This window comes from Drosophila innubila, assembly GCF_004354385.1.
Source record: "Drosophila innubila isolate TH190305 chromosome 2L unlocalized genomic scaffold, UK_Dinn_1.0 4_B_2L, whole genome shotgun sequence".
Lineage (NCBI taxonomy): Eukaryota > Metazoa > Arthropoda > Insecta > Diptera > Drosophilidae > Drosophila > Drosophila innubila.
The window spans coordinates 23,885,162-23,904,749 of record NW_022995372.1 but is presented as its reverse complement, the minus strand read 5'-3'; the positions used below and the strand labels follow the sequence as shown (position 1 = coordinate 23,904,749).

The 19,588-nt window shown below is 36.7% G+C and overlaps 1 protein-coding gene across 1 annotated transcript; it reads right to left on the bottom strand.

Annotated features, from left to right (window-relative positions):
* Window positions 1-13,130: 13,130 nt before the first annotated feature.
* Window positions 13,131-14,083, bottom strand: LOC117781013 (C-type lectin 37Db-like). Its single transcript, XM_034617721.1, has 2 exons — window positions 13,972-14,083; window positions 13,131-13,724 (listed from the first exon to the last, which is right to left on the bottom strand). The coding sequence occupies exons 1-2, from the start codon at window positions 14,032-14,034 to the stop codon at window positions 13,176-13,178; spliced, it is 612 nt and encodes a 203-aa protein (XP_034473612.1). The 5' UTR covers window positions 14,035-14,083; the 3' UTR covers window positions 13,131-13,175.
* Window positions 14,084-19,588: the final 5,505 nt, after the last annotated feature.

Sequence of the window (19,588 nt, the reverse complement as noted above, 5' to 3'; positions counted from 1 at the left end):
GTTTGTCTTTCATCATTCCTTCCTTCTCTCTCTTTCTCTTTCTCTCTTTCTATTTATTTTGTTTTTTATGTTGGTTTTTTATTCTCATCCTCTTCTAGTGAATTTATGTTTTTTATGCTCTGCTTTTCATCTATGTATTTTTCCTACAATTTTTGCTGACCACCAACCACCGAATGGAACCTACAACACTCGTCCTTGTCCTCGTCCTTCTAGTTGTTGTCCGTGTTGTTGTTCTTGTTCTAGTTGTTGTTGTTTCTCGGCTGTGACTTCTCCCAGTCGCCGTGTCCATGTCCGTTTGCTCGACCAATGTCCTGTTCTCCGCACTAACTCTGTCTCTCAGTCTCTCAGTCTCTCTATCTGTCTCTCTGTCTGTCCGTCGTGTGGCGGACATTTTTCTTATTTGCAATAAATTTGGTTATGAATGTTCGCCTGGAGTTGTTGTTATTGTTGTTGTTGCTACGAATTGTACATAATTTTCACAATTTTGATGTTAACTTCAAAATTTACGATACGATATTTTGAAATGATGGTTCGCCTGGTCCTGCTCGAATGCCTTCTCTTCCTTCTTCTCTCGCTCCTCGCTCTTCTCTCTCCAGCTTTTCTCTACTTCATCTATCGTTCAACTTGCTACTGCCCTGTGGATGCCCCCAGAATGGCATTAAAAATTCAGTTTTATGACTTTTGCTCACGGATCGCAAACTAAACTGCAATTTTGAGGACTTCTGGCGTTTTGATTCGTTTTAATTCGTACGAGTATATGCCGCGACATACATATACCTATACCGTTCCCTGATATATTAAGCTGTGAAAAATGATCTTGGAAATGAAATTATAAAATTAATAAAATAATTTTCACTCAACCCGCCATCACCAATATTACGTTTGCATAGTAAGCTAAAAAGTTTTTTATATACAAATAATATATATCAATAAATAGATAATAGGTAAGGTTATCATTCAACTGATTTTAATATTTTCAGCTTTATATAGCGTATCTGGTTGTCAAGCAATAATAAAAGTTGCACATCTAAAGAGATGCTAATATTATTATTTATTAATATTTATTTATTTAACTTTGACCAAAAGCAGTCGACAAAAAATTATTTAATATGTATAATTAAATAATAAAATCAAAAAACAAATCATCCACTCTATCCAATCAAAAAGATAAAAGTATAAAAAAGTTATAAAGTCCAGGATATTAAGAAAATAATATCTGACGGTTAGACCTCTAGAGACTATGACAAATAATGTATCTGTGAATATGTTCGATTATTTTCAAGTATTCCTTTCAGTCAATTAACTGTAACATTGTTAATATTAAAACGAAACAAAATATTTTGGCTAGATAACGGTTCAGTTTCTATCTGTCTTTCTTGTGTTAAACCGCTTCAAGTTTATCTTCCTCTCCCAAAGGCTTCATAGTAATATTCGTGGATACTTTATAAAGGGAATTTCGTAAGATTTTGAATGCAGATGAAATGTCAAAATTGTCAACAGGCGAAACAAGGAATGGCTCCAAATGCTGCTTTGTTTTCGGAATTGTCAAAACTCGAGGATAAGAGGGATGGAAAGCAAAGGACAATATAAGTAGCCTTGGACAGGCTGAATGAGGTGCCAGGCATAATTATGTATCAAATGCCACGCCCACTCACACGTCAGTAGACAAAGCCTCCGGTACTCCTTTCCAAAAACAAGAGTTGACATACCCTAATTGTTATTTTCGAAACAAACAGAAAAAAAATACAAAACAAAAGACGAAAATTTTGCGAGATTTTTCAGCTGTGTCAAAAAATTGTCAGCACGATGTGCTCTGCGGCAAATGGCAATCTAAAATGTTAACCAGCCCTAGACCATGCCCCATGCCACATGCTACATGCCCCATGCCCCACACACACACACACATGAGTTGTTTGGCTCGACGGCAACTGTCATAGGGAAATGTGAGTTACATTTGCTGCGAACAATTTGACAGTTGATATTTTTGAAAATTGTTGAGCGAAAAATGCGCCGAAACTGAAAACTCAAAACCAAATGGTAAATTGCGAATGAAAATTGTGACTGTGAATGAGAGTGGAAATGGGTATGAAAATGGGCATGGAAATGACTTTTGAATTTTGAGCATTGACATCAAAAATATTAAATGGGCAGCAAACATTTTCGATTTATTTCTAATTAGAGACAACTTTTTGTCCGACTATTTATTCTTGTTATTGTTATTGTGTTTGTTGTTGTTGTTGTTTGTCATTTACATGTTTTTGGCCGTTTTGTTTAATGAGTTTGAACATTTGCTCGCAGCTGAAAATATTTGACAGTTGTCATTTTGACAGTTTTGCACAAAATTGTTGAAATAGGTTTGAGGTCTATGGGCTTGGCCGTAATACCGACATGGGAATACCCTTGATATTTAAATGAACTTATATGTCAAGCAAAGAAATGTCAATTTGGACTTAATTTGAACAGTTGCCGTGACATTTAGTGGAGTTTTCAACATTTGTTTGCTAAATTCTAATTAAGATTACATTAAAGAAATTATTTTGGAATAAAGCTCCTTAAGTTTATTAAAATAATGTGAATAAAATAATGAACTTTGCTACATTTAAAGAGTTGTTTAGCAATCCAAATAATTTGAAAACAATAAAAAAAAATTATTGAATATTCGATTCTTATTTAATAGCAATTTTATGACCAGATCTATGACTAATCTTCTTTGAATATCATCCAATCGTATATTTTATTTCATCAGGTGCAGCCAACTTAGCGGGTTAAAGATGCAGACAACTTAACATGTCTATTAAACTGTTTCATCTTTCTTTTAAAATACTGTTAGTCACTTATCGATAGTCTCTGTGTGTGTATGTGTGTGTGCTTTGACAAAAGCGCCGAAAATCCCATTAAACATGTTGTACCCATTAAGAGAAATCATTTTGCCAAATTAATTAACTTGTTGTTCTTGGCGACAACAATTATCGAGAGTGAAAAGAACGCTTCCATCATCGTAAAATATTTGCCGATGATGCGTGAAAATTAATAAAAATTAAATATATTCGTTGTTGTATATATTTATTTGAATATCATGAAAGGAACATACATATATACTCACTAAATAAATGCCTTCAGCTGCTGCGGCTGTTTCTGCTTCGGTTTCATTCTCGAGTTTTTGGTCAGACCATTAAATCATAATAAAAAATGATAATTGCAATTTTCACCCGACGAATCGTAAATAATCTCCACATGCGAGTGCCTGGCCAGACAAGTGTAAGTCGTGATTCAAATTGACGTGTCAACAATTAACATAACTCTCAGTAAATGTTACCCCGTTCTCGATCCCTATCCCCATTTCGTATTGGATCGCAATCCCACGCATTTGAATTTCCGCATTTTGAAGAAATGCACTTAGTTCTTCAAGAAGATCGCGAGATGAAGATCGCATCTCGTCAATATCTCTGTCCACGGACTCGTAAATTGGACCAATGTGCAGTCAGTGGCTTCACGACCCGGTCGAACAGTTCGGAGACACTTCTTATGTTCCCCCTTTTCCCTTCTTCCTTCTCGCTCTCACCGATTTCCTCTGTTGACACATCGGATTTGTTCGTCGCGTGGGTGGTTTCACTGTGAATGGAAATGAGAATGGTATGAGAGATGAGAGATGTTGTGAAAGAACTTTTGGGTTGCTGTGCAAATGAAAATATTTGAGGAATAAATAAACTAATAAATCATTATGTTAAATTGGCACAATACGAGTATTTATTTAACGCCTTGAGGTTCTGTTTTAAATGAAAATAGAATGGAAACATGTGTATGTGGAAAATGTTTGGCATGTTCGCTGTCATTCAGCCTCAAGTTTACATTTCTGTTCAGAACCCGATGGACAGATGCCATTAAAGCACACTCTCGGATCACTTTCGGATCTATTGCGAAAATAAAACCACTGATCCGCAGGATTAACACCCAAGCACTTTGTTTTGAAGAGCTTGCGTTCCGATTTTCTGTTGAAAATAAACACTAATCAATTATAATAAACACATTTTAGATAATTGAAAGAGTGGGTGTCACAATATTCTCCAGGTTGACATTTATTAATTCATGCAATCAGTTGGAAAATATATAAGAATTTTGATTACTAACTTTTATTTTTTATTGCTCACTTTTTGTTGGTTTTCATTGAACTTTACCATTGTAACTGTAATCTCACATATTCCTTGAATATACTTATCCAAGAATCATACTATATTTATTATGTATAATATCGAAATTTACAACATTAAATAATTCAAGAACATAGTTCCAATTAAAGTAAACTCTTTTTCTACCCTTCAAATTGTAACATCATTTTTATTTTCTCAACTTGAATGGTCAATCCTCAAATACTTCGGTTTACAGTCAATGTGTGTGGGTAAATTCAAAGATGATGTTAAGAAAATCCCATAAAAATGTCTGCACATTTGTTGTTGGTCGTGTAATTGGCTCTGATTTGTGCAAATCGTTCCTGACGCTTTGCTCATTGAGGAGAAGAAATGAAAATAAGACAGAAGTGAGTAGACGCCGTCGCGGCGTAAAAAACAAACAAAAAAGTGTATTCTCGTAAAAAGAAGAATGAAAAAAAAGGAAGAAATATAAAATATGTTTATTTTATGTGCAAAACTCGCGAGAGGCGCAAGTGGAAATGCCAAATTTTATGTTATACTTCAATAAAAACTGTTGGCCCTGCCACAGATGGGGCAGAAGGCGGCGGCAACATACGCTTAGACGGGGGCAACATGATGCTGCATGTGTGTGTTGCACGTCCGCATTCTTGCATCGAACATTAATTTACAAAATATTAACAACATGAGCAAGAGACAGCACAAGGAGTGAGAATAGGGGCGGCAGGGAACAGCGGCAGCAGTGGGTGGGGGTTGTCTCTGGGGCAACAACAGCGCCAACTTTTTATTAATTGCAACGAAGCGACAAATTTTTTGCAAAAATTTGCATTCACAGCAAATAAAGTTGCAGGAGGAGCCATCATCATCATCATTATCGCTGGCAAACATCATCATCATGCTGCATGCTGCATGTTGCAACTGCAACTGCAACACATGCAATTTGCCTTCGTTGTTGCCACACTCAATGACAAGTGGATGTCAACTTAAGAGCAATGCAAAGCAGTTCAGCCAGCTCCATCGAACGGAGTCGAGTTGACAGTTTCGGCTGGCGCGAAGGCAGCCAATAAATAACCAGTGAGAAACAAATGGAAAATATTAAAAGCTGACGGATGGTTGAATTTATCTTGCCCCTACCTAAACTGCCACTCCCCCCCATGTCTCCACCGTCTCTCACTTCCCACTTCTTGGAGGGAAACACTGCAGACAGCATTCGAGACAAATGAGTGCAAGCTGCCGCCTTACAGTGTCGCATTCACCAAGTTCAATGTTTGCCATAGATCACAGTGGTACAAGAACTATTCAAAATGGATGAAAACAATTGTTATTAGATAACAAATATGCAGAGTTGTTAGAAGTGTAGTAAGAATTATATTATATTATACAACACAAATATAATAAAAAAATTACAGAATTCAAGAAAACATTTAGATATTTGTTTTTAAATAATTAAATTGTATCCTTGCAATTTCATTCTATTGTCAAACAAGCTGACAAATGTTATAAGTAGACAAATAAAGAAAAAAATTATTAAGACAACTATTTCGAATAAAATGATAGTGATAATATTAATTTTGTATTATTATGATATTGCCTGCCCATTGTATTATATTAATAATTCACCACAATACCATAATACTCACTCCACTGTCACTATAAACACTCTTTAGCTATGTTCTTCATATCACTGCAAAAAAAATCGTAAATGTCTCTATTTGTGCAATATTGAACAATATTGTGAACAATATAGTGTGAGAGACAGTTTGATTTCAATTTTAAGTTCGAATTTTTGTTTCGCTGTCGATGTCGATCTCGATATTTGATTGCCGCATAATTTAATGCTGATGAGCCGTGTTGATGGGTCGTGAAACGCATTTTACATAATAAAACAAATATATACACAACTGCCCCCAAAATGCCGAGCACTCCGGGGACAACACACATTAACTATGTACATATGTGTGCTTGCATGCATGTGTGTGCGATGTATAGAAGAAATTTGAATAAATTCAAAAATTGCTGTAAATCACAATCAAGCCAATCGAAGAGAGATACATCGAGATACACCCACTATTTATAATTTCTTGTGTTTTATTTTCTGAGTGCGTCTGCCATTTGGTCGCGACGTTTTGTCGCCCTGCGACCATTTCATCATTGAATCAGCTCTTTTGGGCTAAAACCGAGCATATTTATGACCGAAGTCTATCATATATTTGTTTTATGGCACACAACATTTTTAAATTGACCGAAAAACACTTCATTATGAGACGTTTTACAAAAGTAGAGCAAAAGGAAACAAATATCCATCACACCATCGATCAGTAAGTGCTCATGACAATTAGCTTAATGAAGAGCTAATGCAACTCACACTCGAGATGCAAAATACAAATGTATCTCATCAGCATATCACCTCCGATATTGTCGTCATTGTTGCCGCTCTGTGCCACTGTGACACTGTGGAACTCTCGCCCATAAATAATCGCCAAAAATAAATGCGACGACACAAAAATATCAAAGCAACTCATAAATCCAGCTGAAATTGTTATAAAATAGAATCGCATAGAATTCATCAAATATACTTTCAGATATTTCTAAAAATTTAAGCATCTGTGCTATTTTTGAAGAATTATCATCATATATATATATATATATATTGTGCTGATAAATAATAGATATTAAAGAGTGATACGCTTAGCATAAGAATGGAAAGACATAGCAAATATTTTAATATATTTATCAAATCTATTCCTAGAGTTATATAATATCATTTATATTAATAACCAAGTGGGCGGTGGAACACGCTCGACAGTAGGATACCCTGTGCGCGGTTACTCTGTACTAAGGTTGATTTTTGACCAATTGTTCCTATGGCAGCTATATGATATATGGAATTGAATTAAGCCAAGTTCAGGTCAGAGTGTACAAAACCAACTTAAATGCATGTTCTAATAGTTTGGCTAAGATATCTCAAAAAACCAAAAACTTTTTCATACTAAGACTTAATTTTTGATTGAGCGTCTCTATGGCAGCTATATGATATAGTGGACCGATGTGAACCAAATTTGTTCAGGATGTAATATACCATTCCAGATGCATATTTTATTAGTTTGGTTAAAATATCTCAACAAACTAAAAACTTTTTCATACTAAAACCTAATTTTCGGCGTATCGTTTCTATGGCAGCTATATGATATAGTGGTCGAATCCTAAAATTAAAACAAACTTGATCTGCCTATGGTATCCAGAAACCTACATACCAAGTTTGTAGTCTCTAGCTCTTATGGTCTCTGAAATCGACGCGTTTAAGCAAACAGACGGACGGACAGACAGACGGACATGGATCAATCGACTCGGCTGTTGATTCTGATCAAGAATATATATACTTTGGGGGTCTGCCACGCCCCCTTCTGCCTGTTACATACATTCTGCCAAACACATTATACCCTCTTTTGTCCATTTTCAATGGGCAATTAATATTAAAATTACTTTAGATATTTGGATAACATCTTATAAATCTACGGTTATAATTAATTACAAATGAGAAAAATATAAATGTGATTGTGAGTATTAACATAAAATAATACTGAATTTTTGTTAAATTCTGTGGATGTTTTTCAGATCTATTATTAGAATAACAATATTTTTTGATTTCCTAATAATAAATCAATGTTAAAAATATATTCTCAATTTTTATTATATTCAGATCATACTAATGCAAATTAATTTTCTCTTTTTTTTATTGTGTAATATAAATTTAAACGTAAATCATAAAATAAACATATTGTTTTTATTTCTTCTGAAAGTCTTGTTCAAGTGATATTCAAAACAATTCTCAAATTCCATACATGTTCTCTGAGCATCATTTCTTTAAGTGATAAAACAAAACGATCCTCGGTCTATGTGCCACCATTTGACCCTCAACAAGCCACACAATCAAGTCGTTGTGGGGATCGAATTCGCATTGCCTGTTATACTTGTATTTATTTAAAGTTTTATTGAGTGCAAAAGCCCGAAATGTGGTGCAAATCTATGCAAAGAAAATAAACGACAGCATTTTGCAATAATTTAGTTCAGCGGTGGGCACGAAATTTGCAATCGGGAGCACTACAACAACATCTACAACAAACATAACTTCTGAAGTCATAAATTAAAGCAAAATGAACACATTTATGACTCTGTGCGTCGCGACGAAAAATCTGTGTGGTTGTTGTTGGTTTTGACAAACCAAAACAATTATACACTAAAGTTCTAATTAATTTTATTTGCAAGTCAGACGCTTATTATGTGGTAAAAATCAAAACGCATCAAAACCAACTTTACTTTTCACACAGTGTACAAGACGCTGCTGAAGTCATAAATCATAGCAAAATGAACACTTTTATGACCGTACGCGTCGCAGCCGAAACTCGAGCATTTGCTGTGTGTTTGTTGTTTTGTTTTATTGGCGGTCATAAATGATCTGCGCGCGGCGTCAAAAGTTGTTGTTGTAGTCGAAGCACTGGGAGCAGCGAGAGCAAGGGCTTGCCCACCGCTGATTTAGTTTATTGTGGCGTGTGGCGCGGTTGCAAGTTGCTTGTTGCTCGTTGCGAGTGTGGGTATTTGAACATGCAGCATGAGATTTGAAATTCAAGCAGCAGTTGCTGCCGCTGCAGGCCAGGCTAAGCAAGCGCTGACCAATGGCTGCCAAAGCCATAAACAAAACGTGGCCAAAAACAGGCAAACGCCAACGACAGACGTAGCAACAACTGCAACAAAAAGTGGCAGACGCAACAAGGCAGCAAACATTCTCAACATGAGCAGCTGATATTTCACATAAACGACATAAACACTACGTCGAGCTGCGAGGATTGGCATCGAGGCATCGAGGCATCGCGGCATCGGGAATGGGATCGCTCCGACTGCGAAGGTGTAGCTGCAGCAACGTCAACGGCAACGGCAACAGCAACAGCAGCCACAATTGCAACTGCAACAGCAGCTACCAGCAATAGTTGCTGCTGCTGACGACACGGATGGACAACAAAGCAACTGCAAAAGTGCATGGCTGAAGACTGAGGACTGAGGACTGAGACTGCGACTGAAACTTGCGGCCTGACGACGCCATCGCCATCGCTATTGCCACCACATCCACATCCACAACCACAGACATTGCCACAGCCATTTCCACAGCCACTGCCACAGCTCGAGGAGCAAATATATCAAATGCGATCGATCGCCAATGTCGGGAGCTCTTGTTGTGTTTTTACTTTTGTTGCTCGAAAAAAAAAAACAAGTTTGAATGCATTTCACAACGAAAATTTAATGCTCTATTTTTTTTAATAATATTATATGATTCACTTAGATACATTTGCTGGAAGTACTCGATAAGCAACTGCAGAGAAAAAGTTATTCGTTTAATAAACTTATGTTACCATCAGGCTGAAGCATGAAATATTTAGCACCGTTGTTAAAAAAAAATTTAAAAAAAAAATCTATTGCTTAAATAAATTTTTTTGAAAATACAATAATTAAAAAATAATAATAAATATATCATTTCAAATATCTTTGATCTTGCATTGAATACTTTCATTAGAATTATTTCTAATAGTTGAAAACATAGTTATTTCCTTGATAGAAAACCTCAGAACACATTCATATCTAAATTTTCCATAATAGGAGGTACTTATACAATTATAAAATAGGTCTCTAGATAGGCGTTACGTAGTGCTCACGTAAGTCATAGTAGCCACCTGGGGCAATTGGGAATGTAAATCCAATTTGATCTGCTTCGAATGCTTTTGTTCGTTGTGGCAGCCGCTGCTGCAAGACTGGCAACTTTTCGAGAGATCACAGATCTGTTGGGATGCTGTGGCTGATGCTGTTGTTGCTCTTGTTGTTGTTGTTGCTGTTGTTGCTGTTGTTGCAAGTTGGCCAAGTTGGCTTAACTGGGGCTACCTTATACGCTGCAATCCGATTGGCATTGGCAGCGGGCCCTCAAAACTTTGAACTGTTGCGCAGACGACTGCGGACTTGTGCCGGCTTTCAGTTTGTTGTGGTCATCAAAGGACGGACATGGACACAGACACGGCCAAGAGACGGGCGGACATTCAAGCAAAATGTGTACTCGTATAAGCATTCGTGTTGTTATTGTTGTTGCTGTTGTTGTTGCTGTCGTCGTCGTTGTCGTCGTCGTCGTCGTTGCAGTTGCAATTGCAACGATTGCATGCTCCGATCGTCGATCGAGCGACTTTTCTTAAAGCATGGCGACACTTTTTTGCGCCTTCTCGTATTGTGTGCAGCTTTTGGGCAAATATTCGTACTAAGATTTGAGACCCCGATAACAACGTTTGCGATATGCTCGAGCTATGGATTTTCATACTACATTGACATTTTTTCTTTTTTGAAATCATTTCTTTAAAAAAAATTGGTTTAAAATTATTTTTAAAAAAATGTTTAATCGAATATAAAAAAAAAATTTTGTTTAACAATAGCAACAATATTAATGGTATTCCTTTGATTCTTTTTAAATTGACAAATAATTTATTTTTAATCCGTTTTTTTCTGTTAAAAAGTTCTCGAAAATTTTAAACTGTCCACAAAAATATTTATTTTATTTTCTTCAGACTATTTTTTTTTAGTTTTTTAATTATACGGTAGAAAGTTCTTTCGAAACATTAGCATACAAGTGGAAAATAAATATATCAAAGTATTGATGAAAATTGAGTCAAATAAATTCAATTTCAAAGTCAAACAAATTTCGTAATAAATCCAAGTAAAACGATTGTTCAACATGTCGAATGAACAATCCAGCGAGGAACAAGCAGCAATATCATCAACAGGTGAATCCAAATTTAAGCCCATAATTTTTACCAATCAACCAGATGTCGATGAGGATCGTAGCCTATCGATTGGTAAACAAAATCTTAAAAAGTGGCTAGGCCGCATGGTGCGGGTTACCTTGAAGAACAAACTGATCCTGGTGGGTATCTTCAGTTGTACGGATCATGATCAGAATTTGGTCATTGCCAATTGCGATCAATTTATGGCCGATGACGAGGAACCAATTCCGTATGGAAATATAATGGTGCCAGGAAATCAAATTTTGACATTTGAGGTGGATATGCCGAAAGACAACGATATTGCAGCTAATCCAGCAGACAGTTAAGAGACAAAGTAGGCAAAAAAAAGAAGAAAACAATTTTTACAAATAATAACAAAAAAAAATTAATTACTATTTATAGTAGTGTTCAAATGATTATGTGTACATTTGTGATTTTAAATAATTATTAAGCTAATTAATTTTTTTTGTGAAGAACATGAACTTTATAAGGAATAACTTGATGATCAGACATTAAGTGAGAATTATGAAATGACAGACGAATAAACTTCAGTACAGTTATCCTTCGGACCAAGTTCAATTGTTAGCACATTATTCGGGTCAGATGACCCCACAATGTGCAATGTTTCATCTGCAAGTCATGATTTTCTCATGAGACAGATTTATCTTTGACTTCAGTCTGAATGCTTCAGTTTTCCATTGTGCCCTTATCCCAAGTATTGTTCCATCATTGAACCCTTTATTTCTGTTTTGTGATCCATAATATTGAACCATGCTGCTCTTGTGTTTGTTGTTGTTCTTTTTTGCTCTTTTTCTTGCTGCGACATTTTTGTAGCTCAAGATTCGAGACAGAAGACTAAAGTCTGAAGTAGGTGCCTTTATTTATGTTTATGGCTTATGAGACACGACGACACTGCATTGCATTAGCTGCAGCTGCCTTCGGGAAGGGATCGAAGGGATCGAAGGGAACGAAGGCATCTCAGTCCTCCAGCTTTGGTAGACTGCTTCCAGATGGAGCCTCCTCCAGGGGCAAATAATGGCGCACAATGTGATTTTGCGTTGACATTTTGGAATTTGGTAAGCGCGCGCGTTCATGTCTCATCAGCTTGTTAGGAGTCGAAAATGCGCCCAAGGAGGGGAAGAAGAGAATGGAATTGAGACCCAGCCAAAAAGAGAGAGAGATGTCCATCGCAATTGTCTGCTGTTAACTGAGTTAGTAGCTTGCAGCTCCTTTCAAGCTGGTCTCCTGCGATGGATCCTCTTCTCTACTCCTCTTGCATCTCTCTCTCTCGCTCTCTCTCTCTCTCTCTCTCTTGATGGTGCAGCCAGTTCTTGGATTGTTCCTCGCACGCGTGCGCATTTAATGAAATTTATTGGAGCCTTTGCTCTGGAATTTGGGCTTGTGTTTTGTGTCTGTCTATCACTCGCTTTTGGGCTTCAGTTGCCTCTGCCTGCCCCATTGTTGTGCCACACTGGACTGTGTGCCTCTTGATCCGATCGATTTTAAATAAACGCGTTGCCAGCCAAACGAATCCTGTTTAACTTGCAGTCTGCCTTGGAGTGTACGTCTAGAAATGCTTCTCTTGGCTTCTTTAAATATTTTATCAGTTTCGAAGTTTGGTGGAAGCGCTGATAAGCATCGCGCCACTTTTTTATTTTATTTTTTTAAAGTGCCTGAAAGTTTTCGGGTTCTCAGTTTGGCGTAATGAGTTTGTTTCACAGCCATCGAAAGCTGCTGAAGTCTTGTCAGCAGCCAACTGACAATGTGATTAGCTTAAGTAAGCTCAAGCAGATCTGAGTTGGTAACTAAGAAATATAATTATATGAAACTATTAACTTTTAACTAAAACTTTCTATCACGAAACGAAAATTCGTTTTAAAATATATAGATCTATTTGAATATTCATTATTAGTATACCTGACAATAACAACTTATACTGATCTATTTTTTACAATGGACCAAACCACTGACTACAAAACACAGGGTATATTCAAGTCGTGCACTCTCGACCCGACCATTCGTGGGGCTTTACATTGTTAACATAGTCTTGAATAGTCAGTTGAAAGGATTTGGGAAAATTAATAAAATTAGACTAGAATTAAATCATATATAAAATTCAAAAATAGCTAGAATTATACAAATATTTATTTAATAATTCAATTTTTTGATTGCACAAAAATTATATATTTAACATAATTTTCAATTGTATTACAACATTTTACTCTAGTTGATTCTTCTGACAGATAAAGTGATGTTTGATTTCACACTTTTCATCATTCATTGCATATTTTGATCTTATTTTTCGAAGTACAACGCAACGTTCGTTTCCACTTCCGTTGTTGGGTTCCCCGTCATGCCAATTCAAAAAGCCTGCATTCTGACCAGAAGATAACGTTTGGTAGACACCCTTCTTGCCAAGATCATTGATGTCTAGCCAGTAGTCTCTTTCGGTTAACTTGTCGCTGACTGCTTTTAACTCTTCCATACTTTGCAGACCGGCCAGATTTGCATCCATTGCACGACACTTATCAACTGCGACAAACCAATTTACCTCTTCTGCGTGATCAATATAGTAGTATTTTGATCCAATTTTAACAAATTTCGGCAATTCCGCGGTTTTTACTGCCGTAACTGTTTTGCGTAGATCCTCAAACTTTTTTTCCAGGTCATCAAACTTTTTACTTAGCGTCGTAAAGTCTTCTATCGGCTTTGTTTTTATTTGATGTATTTGATCTAAGTAGTCTATATACTCAGCGTACTCAGCATACTGTTTTGAAAAAATACTCTGCGTTAGTGTTTGTTTTATAATTATGTTTTAAATTTAGGGTATTCACATAACGTTGTATTTGTATAAATTAACTAGACCTAATAGCACCAACTTTTACTGAACAAAGTTAAGCAGCGATGCAAAGGAAAAATAATTATGAACACAATTTTTCTTATTTAAAATATTTTATAAATACAACGATACAACGTTATGTGAATACTTTAACTGATTATATAGACAGACTTACCGTTTGCTGACTTTCGTGTATTGCGAAAATTGTGACTAGAAGTCCAATTATAACGATTTTCATTCTGAAGAATCCAATTGACACTTCTGTTGTTTTGATGAAATTTGAAACCACTGACATCTGCCTCAACGGAGAATCGCTTTATATACCTTATTCATATTAGAATTATCCGAACATATAGATAGACTTGCAATTCCCCGAACGAAATCGGACATTTTTTTGAGCTCGAGCTTGACCTTTGTCAGAATTTATTGGTATTATCAATTATTTTTTTATGTTATCAATTCAAGCGGCAATTCCCTCAACTTTGTGACAATATTTTAATAATACATATATTGTACATACATATACTAGAAGGCGATACTGAGAAAAAAAACTTAATATAATTTTGAAAACATTACCTATTTCTAATAATTAAGTTTAGAACAAATACTTTTACTTATGAAAATACATATTTATATCTTCTTTCTTATTGTGGTTTCTTGAAATATTAAAATACATTTGTGAATTACTTGAATTAATTCCTTTATATAGATGCAAGACAGCTTTCGATAGAATTCACATTTTTTCTAAATTATTGTGCATTGGCTACCGAAATTAAGTAAAAAATCACATCGAATCGAGTGTGGATGAGTTGCCAAACAAACTACTGTTCTGACTGAGAATCCAATGATATGAGAGAGTATAGTTCAATAATATCATATGTCCGACCATTTAGCTTGGACGATTTTGCATTTAGCTTCTGTTGACTGCTTGATTGCTGAGGATATCAAATGATTGGAGGCAACCAAAAAAAAAAAAAATAAAATAAATAAATTACGCCAAAGATGCAGTGAACCAAATTAAGTCGAACATGTGTCGGGGAAGTGGCAGGAGACGAAAACGGGGAAGGAGACGGTACTAAATCTGGGAATCTGCGCGGTTTTTGCCGACAAATTTGAAACGCCGCACACAAAAATAGTAGAAAGAGTGAAAGGCAAATCAGAAGTTCTTAATTCCATGTGGAGAGATCCAGGAACACATCTCTGACGGTTGTTGCTTGTTATTAGTTGTGTTGTGTTGTTGTGTTGCTCTTGTCTTCCAGACGAACTGACATTCAAATTAAATTGGATTAGCAGCCGTTCCCTTGTCAATCTGGCCGAAAACGCGCATGAAGGCGAGCCCCAAAACTCCGGAGCAATTCCAGAAAGAACTCTAAGGAACTCGACGAACTCTTTGCGCAAATCTCATCTGGTTTGACAGTGACATATTTTGTGACAGCTGATGGAATATGCTGGCGTTGGATTCAGAGTTGGAGTTGGGTTGATTTTGGCGATGTCGAGGCCATTTCCCAGCAACACCAACACCAACTACAACTACAACTACAACTGGAACTCCAGCAAGTCGGTCGAATCTGATCCATCATCAGACTGAAGTCGAGGCCAGTGTCAACTTTATTATAATGTGGAAGCTCTGTGGAGATGGCGGCACCATTTGATCGCCACGTTTGCTCAGATCTTGGCTAATCCTTTTCGCAATGACTTGACAGCTGCCTGGCATCCTTCTTAAATTTCGCGGTGCCATCAATCAGATGGATGCAAACGCGTATTTATAACCCAACCAACTCTCGTCGCGCTAATTAGTCACTCAGCCAAGTCAACTCAAGCAAGTCAGTCAGTCCGTCAGTCAGTCAGTCAGTCAGTCCGTCAGTCAATTCTTCAGTTAGTCAACTTGTTGTGTTGGTTTGATATCAAATTCTCTTATTGGTGCCACATTCAGCTACTGCCTGGACAGCGCTCTGTCGATCTGTGAAGCGATCTTGAATTTACAGTGGAGTGTACTTAGTGACTACAGAGTGATCAATCAATAATGATTAATGCAAATGCAAGGTCAGAAAATAGCCAGTCTCCAGTGTTCATTCTCCTCACTCTTCTCTCGAGAATTGCCACACACATCAATCATTCATTAGCTGCTCAAGTTGTCAGCTTGTCGCCCAAATGAATCCTCTTCAGTCTCTTCTTCATGTTCAAGTCTGTGTGATTATAAATTCTGATATAGTCGCTTCAGCTGCAATATCAAATCACCAGATGCACTTGATTTTGTGTCCCACGGACGCAATCATAATTTGCAATTTGCAATTAGCAACAGTCTTTAGATAGGCTTAACTAATTAATTTGATAATTGACTGCGCATTGCATTTGATAGACACATCTTATGATAGACACAAGTCGAAAGCACATAAGATCTTACATCAGCTCAAAGTCACATGCGTTTTCCACTTGAAGTTGCAGATTGAAACTTAAAGCAGGTATCTACAAAGCTTCTTGACAAGATCCTGCTTTGAGTATTGGAGAACCTAAAGATGAACTTGGTGCAGACGAGATAGACAAATACAGAAAGCTGAGACTGTAATTGCAATTGTATATTGTACACAAATATTTGTTTGATTTAAATCAATCATATTCCCAGCTGTGACATGCTTTTAATAACATTATTGCCATTATCAATTTTAAGCTTCGTGTTTTCGGTTTATTTTCATGGGTATTTTCAGTTTTAATTTCATAAGTAATCTAAATTTAGGCATACATCTATAGGCAATGTCTTTAGTTGTTCACAAAAAATATATAATAAGTTGGCAAAATAATTGTGCAAATTAAGTGTTTATTGCAGAATTGTATTTCAATAATCTTCATTTATTGTGTGAAAGTTTAATTTACTTAAAATTTGATTATCATGCTATAATTTGGGGAATCTGCTGTAAGCTGTTTTATATATGTCAAAACCCTTGAACAGGAACAGATTATGAAATGTCAACTATATAAATAAATTTAAATTACTTATTCATTAAACTTGCTTGGTTAATAATATTAATGATTGTTTATAGTTTTGTGAAGAATTTTACTATTAATATATTTTACTTTATTTTATTTTATCTAAAAGAGATATTAATTATTTTAAATTTTAAATGTTTTAGTCGTAATCTATTTTTCATTTAAATATTTTTAAATATTGCACATTAAAATTCTATTATATTCTGTAGTCCGACCTTGACCTTGCCATTAGTTCTCACTTTCACTTTCGCTGTAATGAGCCTGAATCCTGTCCAAAATCTCTAAAAACAAAACGCCTACTGGGCCAGCACCTTTCCAGGTTCTCATTGATTGTCGAGCCCGCTGTGTGCGTCACGGCACGAGAGTCTTAGAGTATGCAAACAACAAATTTTCCCAACCTACCTGAGGCAACTTTCACTGGATGAGGCTAGGACTGGGATCGCTTGGCTTGTCGTCCAGTAATCCGCACTAATCCGTCAGCGAGTCGACGACGCAATGTTGGCAAATGCGATTTTCCCGGCAACTGCATCACTGTCACAATATTTTCTACCGATTTCAAAGTCGACTCCTGTGGTGAAGGCACATGTGAAACGTGTGTTGGGACAACAGTTGCCACAGTTGCAGAGTTGCACAGTTGCAAATTTGCATTTGTATTGAATGCCCGACACGCCTCTTTTGCCCGAAACAATTGTGAAGTAACAAGGCCCGGAATTGTCCATTGATTTATGACCTGCATTTCACTTTCCCTTGCCGGGATCAAAGGGATAAACTGTAACAGTTATGCGTAGAGTTCTTTCTGGCGATTCTTCAGTCCAATCCAGACAGCCTTATGAATAGCATTGCTTCCACTTTCCCCTCGTAAATCACTCAAGTCGAATCCTCTCCTCAAACAATGATCCCGACTGTCACGATTGACCTTTTGAGATCGGCTACCGTAGTAAAAGTGACTCCTTTATGTCGAAAACCTTGACGAATAGCTAGTTCTAGATCATTTTATAATGGGATACAGAGATATTCGTAAAGAAAGTTAAAATTTTTTTTTTTTGTTAAAAGATATATTTATTAGTCGTACAAAAAGATCTCAGTTGGTATCTTTAAGGCTTGATGTACAAGTATTTTATCAAAAATTAAATTACAAAAGGTCATACAAATTATTACAACAATCTAAATTAAAGAAATTAATCTTGACGAAAATATTTTTAATTTAAAGTACTCTTTCTATTATTAATAATTTGTTTTAATATCAATGATTATTTCATTAAAAAATTGTTATGATTCGATATATTTGATATTATTGACCTTGTTTAAATAAGAAAATACTTCAAGCTTGAACTAAATTAAAAAAAAAAAGCAACTTGAGTATGTTTTTTAGCAAAGCACACCTATTGTTGTTGTGTGTAGGATGATTTTGTTGTCGGGTGGATGTCTTGGAATATTTTTGACAAACAATGCCGGCGGTTAATTTTAATTGGATTCTGGCAGCAACAACAAAAAATCCTTTTAATAAAATTAAACATCAAACATAGCGTGCAATTTTTTGTCGTATTATGCTGACAACGACAGCCTCCGATGTTGACTCCATTTTGAGAGCGGGGTCGAGGTCGGGGGTGTACAGGATTTAATTTAAAAACACGCCAAGTCCAACAACAGCAGACGAAGATCAAAAGGCATCACAAATTGCTATGCAGAGAGCGAGGCGGAAAAAGAGCAAAAAGCCAAAAAACTGGCGGAAACGGAAATCGACGCGTAAAAGGTTGCAGGTGTCATGTGACAAGGTCGTAGGCGGGCGGAGGGGGAGAGTATCAACTGGAGAGAGGTGGTGAGGAGGGAGGCAATTGATTAAGCGTGCGAGCAGGAGAGCAACAGAAGGAGGCAAATCAAATCAAAGTGTTGAAGCGGTTAAGCACTTGAGTTAAGAGGGAAAGAGAGAAAAAAAAGCGAGAGAGAGAGGGCTGGGGTTAAGGGTTGCTACAGGTGAAAGGGGTTAATTTGTTGCGTCTCGAGGCATATGCGCCGTCGCTTCCAATGAATTAGTCCCCAAAGGCTTAAGCAGAAATCATTAAAAGAAAAAGTTGAACTCGACTCAAGTCGAGCGTCTGGCCTTAAATTAAGCGAAGGCGGCGACGAAGCCAAAGATAAAAAACAATTGAGCCCAGCCAAGTAACGAACCCCGAGGCAGCAGGTGGGCGGTTCGGGTGGTTCGGGTGGTTTGGGTGGCTCAAGTGACAGCCTTGCCATAATTTTAAAAAGCGCCGAAAAACGCGAGCCCGCAGCAAAAGTCGAAAAGAAAATATCGAAGAAGAACGTCAGTCAGACTTTGGGGTCTTACCCAGACTTCCGAGGGTTGTATATGTGTCTCTTTCCCTCTCTCCGTTTCTCCATTTCTCTCTACGGTATAAAGAACTATTAAAGTGTTTTATGGTGCTCGAGACAAGGCAGCAGCTAGAGAAAATAATGGCAACACGGCTGGACGAAGCTACCAAACTCAAACTCCGCACTTTGTTAGTAGCCACAAGATTTAGAGCTTTTCGGGGCTCAGGTTTTTGTGGTGTTTTCCTTCAACGGGACTTTATCTTCCTGCGACGTGTGCCACACAGTGTCTGTGGAGTGATGGGCTACAGCCAAGCCACCGACAAAAAAAGGGAAGAAACCTGCAACTATTTGCTGCACCAAAAAATGTAGCAAGCAAAACAAAGCAACATTTTTGTGTTTCGCTTATTGCAAATGCAATTCGGGAACATTTTTGAGAATGTTTTTCCTTTTCTGGTTGGAGAAATGGGCTTAGAACTAATGAAACTAATAAAAAG